This window comes from Rhinopithecus bieti, unplaced genomic scaffold (assembly GCF_001698545.2).
Source record: "Rhinopithecus bieti isolate Rb0 unplaced genomic scaffold, ASM169854v2 scaffold_64314, whole genome shotgun sequence".
In the NCBI taxonomy this organism is placed as follows: Eukaryota; Metazoa; Chordata; class Mammalia; order Primates; family Cercopithecidae; genus Rhinopithecus; species Rhinopithecus bieti.
The window spans coordinates 911,673-916,313 of NW_016824620.1; the positions used below are offsets into that span (position 1 = coordinate 911,673).

General features: G+C 46.0%; 1 protein-coding gene across 2 annotated transcripts in view; it reads right to left on the reverse strand.

The window, feature by feature from the left end:
• Positions 1-4,641, reverse strand: part of ALAS1 (5'-aminolevulinate synthase 1) — a 16,817-nt gene continuing 12,176 nt past the window's right edge. For both annotated transcript variants that reach the window (XM_017862460.1, XM_017862459.1), the window contains exons 9-11: positions 2,722-2,990; positions 1,856-2,018; positions 1-291 (exon numbers count right to left, since the gene is read on the reverse strand). In XM_017862460.1, coding sequence (XP_017717949.1) covers positions 131-291; positions 1,856-2,018; positions 2,722-2,990 — 593 coding nt within the window. In that variant the 3' untranslated portion in view covers positions 1-130. The remainder of the gene's footprint in view (positions 292-1,855; positions 2,019-2,721; positions 2,991-4,641) is intronic.

A 4,641-nucleotide genomic window follows, 5' to 3' on the forward strand; every position in this document is an offset into this window, starting at 1 on the left:
TTTATTTCCAGGACTATGTTTTTACTATAGATTAAAATTTAATATAACTTAATTCACATATAAAGACAACTCTGAAGACTATCTGGATATGATAATGGCCTGGGGTTAAGTGGAATAATTGAGGTCATGTTCAGGCCTGAGCAGATACCAACTTGCTCAAGCCTGAGAAATAGGACTTCTCTCTTTCACTCATCACTTCAAAATGCAGTGGCCTCCTGCAGAAGTTGCACTCAGCTGAGGAATGCGGCTTCAGGTCCAGCCCCACTTGCTTCCATGTGACCAGCAGATTCTCTGAGGAGAAACAGTTTTTAAATATTAAAGGGAGTAATATACACAAAAGAAATGAATACATATGTCCACATAAACACTCATACACAAATGTTCATAGCAGCATTAGTCATAATAGTTAACAAGAGAAACAACCAAATGTCCACCAATAGATGGATAAACAAAATGTGGTAAATCTGTACAATGGAAGGTTATTTGATAACAGAAAGAAATAAAGTGCTGATGAATGCTACAGCATGGATGAGCCTTGCAGATATGATGCTGGGAGAAGACAGACACAAAGGAGCACACGCCGTATGCTTCCACTTAGACACAAGGTCCAGAAAAGGCAAATCCACAGAGACAGAAAGACTCGTGGTTGACAGGGGCTGGGGATGGGGAAAAGAGGAGTGACTCCTAATGGGCAGCGGCTTCTGAGGCGATGAAAACATTCTAGAATCAGATAGAAGTGATGGTTGCATAACACTGGGAGTGTATTTAAAAATCATGGACTTGGATACTTTAAAGGGTGAATTTTATGGTATGTGAGTTATATCTCTATTGAGATAAGGCTTTTATAAAAATTTTAAGGCTTTCATAAAATTAAATAAAGAGAAAAATAAAACCCCGAGTTGGGCTTGATTTCACAGACCTGTAGGGAAGAAGCTGCTCCAACACTGCCACATGACAGTTTAAAACCAGCATTTCCAATAGAACAGAGAGCCCATGAGGAAGCTGAGCCATGCTGGGCAGGCTTGGGAGGGCAATGTACCTTTGAGGCAGAGCTGACCTGTGGCTAACAGCCCCCTTCTGTCTCTGCCTTTAGGTTGGACATGGGTGGGGCAGTATAGAACCACGGGGCAGTTGAAAATGTTGAGCAATTCCTCTTATCAGAGGGGATTACGTGTGGGGTTATTCAAGGATTATACAACGTCATGGAGTAGAGGGCAGTGGCGAAGATAAATGTGAGCTGGACTCCGGGGGGCCAGCAGGGACTCAAGCCTTCAGAGGCCTCTTCTCCCTGCAAGTCATTACCATGTATCCTTCAGCCATGTAGACAAGGGGGCACCGGGAACACTGAGCAGATGCTCAGGCTCCCTCAGAGCTCCCAAAATGACTCTCCACCCTCTTGATGTGAATCAGACAATAAATATCTTTTAGGGTTTTGAACCATTTGAGGGCATACTTAGTTACTGGGAAAAAGAAGAAATACACACTGTGGCTCATGCCTGTAATCCCAGCACTTTGGGAGACCGAGGCGGGCGGATCATGAGGTCAGGAGATCGAGACCATCCTGGCTAACATGATGAAACCCCATCTCTACCAAAAATACAAAAAATTAACTGGGCGTAGTGGCGGGCGCCTGTATTCCTAGCTACTCAGGAGGCTGAGGCAGGAGAATGGCGTGAACCCGGGAGGAGGAGCTTGCAGTGAGCCAAGATCACGCCACTGCACTCCAGCCTGGGCGACAGAGCGAGACTCCGTCTCAAAAAAAAAAAAAAAAAAAAAAAAAACCTAAAAAAAGAAGAAGAAACAAATCTGAATGCCTCTGAAGGGTTTCAATTATAAACACTGCAAAGGTACTTACCAAGGAAGTAGTTCATCATCTGGGGTGTGTGGTGAGGGGTAGGGGCGATCCGTAGGAGCTCTTCTCCCCGGGGCACGGTAGGGTAATTGATTGCTTGCACATAGATGTTATGTCTGCTCATTAGTTCATCACAGACTTCCGTGTTTTTAGCAGCATCTGCAACCTAAGTTCAATGAGAGCAGAAGGTAAGGTCACAACAGGAAGGACCACCTCTTAGCAGAGATTCCAACGAACACAGTCCCCACAACACTCACGCTCAAGACCAGACTGTAGCAACATATGCAAGCTTGGGGGAGAGGGAAAGCGCTGCCCAAACACCTGTCATTTAAAAGGAGCCAGTGTTGTTTTGTGAAGACCAGAGAACCAAAACCTTATTAAAAGAAATACATTTTAATGAGAAAACACTGGTTCCATTCGTACCAGCAGACTCTCATACCCAGGATGTATAATCTAGATTCGGTTATACTAGCTGTATTCATTACACTAATTCAACTGTGACATCAACAGTGCTACCATTTGTAGTGGGAAGGGCAAAACCTATTTTGAAATTTACTAAGTAGAAAGCCATACTTTAAAGCTGGCCAAGCTCAGGCTTCTGGAGCTTTCCAGATACAAGCTCTGTGTTTACCCTGTTAAGGTCAGTGCTCTGGAGAGGGAACTTCTGCCCCAGCCTGCTGGGTTCAAAGGCTTTCTTCTCATGGTGAAGTCAGCCAATGGCGGAAACTTGACAGAGGGTGGCTGGCTACAACCCCTCCCTGGCAGTCACCCCACTCAAGCCCAACTTCAGGAAGGTATGAAGCAGAACATCCGTACATCATGTGTAGAGGCACAGCCCACAGCAAGTCCAATCAGAGACAGGCCATTACCCGCACAGGGATGATGTGGCTGGGGCAGTGGACAACAGGGAGGCCGGCATCCATTAGCATCTGCCTCATGAGCTTGACGTTGCGCTGGTGCTGGCGGCGAAGCACCCGTCCCTCAGCGCTCTTCAGGATCCGCACAGACTCCAGGGCTCCAGCCAGCAGCATGGGTGGCAGAGAGGTGGTGAAGATGAAGCCAGCAGCATAGGACCGTACCGTGTCAATCAGAGAACTCGTGCTGGCGATGTACCCTCCAACACAGCCAAAGGCTTTGCCTGGGAGGAGACAGCTTCATTAGTTACAGCAACAGCCTCTAAATGGACACAGCAAGGTGTTGCCTCAAAGCACTGACTTTTCTCCTTATCTTCTTAATTTGTTTCTGGACTGATTGGTGTAGTCATGCACCACATTAATGATGTCTCAGTCAATGACGACCACATATATAATGGTGGTCCCATAAGATTATAATACTGTATTTTTACTGTACCTTTTCTATGTTTAGGTATGTTTAGATACACAAATGCCATGGTGTTGCCTACAGTATCCAATACAGTAACATGATGTACAGGTTTGCAGCCTAGGAGTAACAGGCCATACCACAAAGCCTAGGTGTACAGTAGGCTATACCGTCTAGGTTTACGTAAGTACACTCTATGGTGTTTGCACAATAATGAAATTGCCTAGTGATGCAAGTCTCAGAACGCATCTCCCATCGTTACACAACGCATGACTATAAAAGGATATCTAATCGTCCTTTTTTTTTTTTAAGAGACAGGGTCTTGCTCCGTCACCCAGGCTGGAGTGCAGTGGCATGATCATAGCTCTCTGCAGCCTCAACCTCCTGGGCTCAAGTATTCCTTCCACCTCAGCCTCCCAAGTAGCTGGTACAGGTGTACACCACCATGCCTGGCTAATTTTTTAAATTTTTATTTTGTGTAGAGAGGAGTCCATGCTTCGTTGCCCAGGGCTGGTCTCAAACTCCTGGGCAAGATCCTCCTGTCTCAGCCTCCCAAAGTGCTGGGATTACAGGTGTGAGCTATTGTGCCTGGCTACTCATTTTTAAAAGGGTAAAAAACCTAAGGAAGGTTACAAAAGGGTCTTGCCCAAAGTCATATGGCCAAGCTGGTGTCTAACCAGGATCAAAATGCAGGTCTTCCAATCAGACCTGACACCTCAGTGGGTCCCAGTGGGCCCAAATACCCTGCTGCTGCCTCCCTTCCCACCATCTTATTCTCCTTTCCCTTTCTCACCCAGGCTTGCTGCTCTGACAACCAGCACAGCTCCACTCCCCACGTCCGCACTGCATGTGCTCTTTGGAACAAGACTGGCTCTGCAGTGCTTGCACCATCTTCCCACCACGAACATTATCCCAGAGGCTGGAATTTTACCCAGCTAAGGTGTTAACTGTTTTGGTGTGACTGGTGTTATTTCCTACTTAATTAAGAACAAAACTCTGGACAATGAATGCATTTGCAAGACAAATATGAAAACTCAGAGCCTGTTAGGATTGATTTAGGGCCAGACTTGGTTTTCAATTCTCACTGAGTCCTTTTGTATAATCTGCATCTCAAGTTTCAGGATTAAAAACTTCAGAAGAGGCCAGGTGCCGTGGCTCACACCTGTAGTCCCAGCACTTTGGGAGGCTGAGGTGCGCAAATCACTTGAGCTCAGGAGTTAGAGACCAGCCTGGCCAACATGGTGAAACCCCATTTCTACTAAAAATACAAAAATTACCCAGGCATGCTGGTGCACACCTGTAGTCTCAGTTATTCGGGAGGTTGAGGTGGGAGGATCACTTGAGCCCAGGAGGTGGAGGCTGCAGTGAGCTGTGATCACACCTGGGAGACAAAGTGAGAGCCTATCTCAAAAAACACAAAGAACTCCAGAAGGGTCTTCATAGATCTTTTTTTTTTTTTTTTTTTTTTT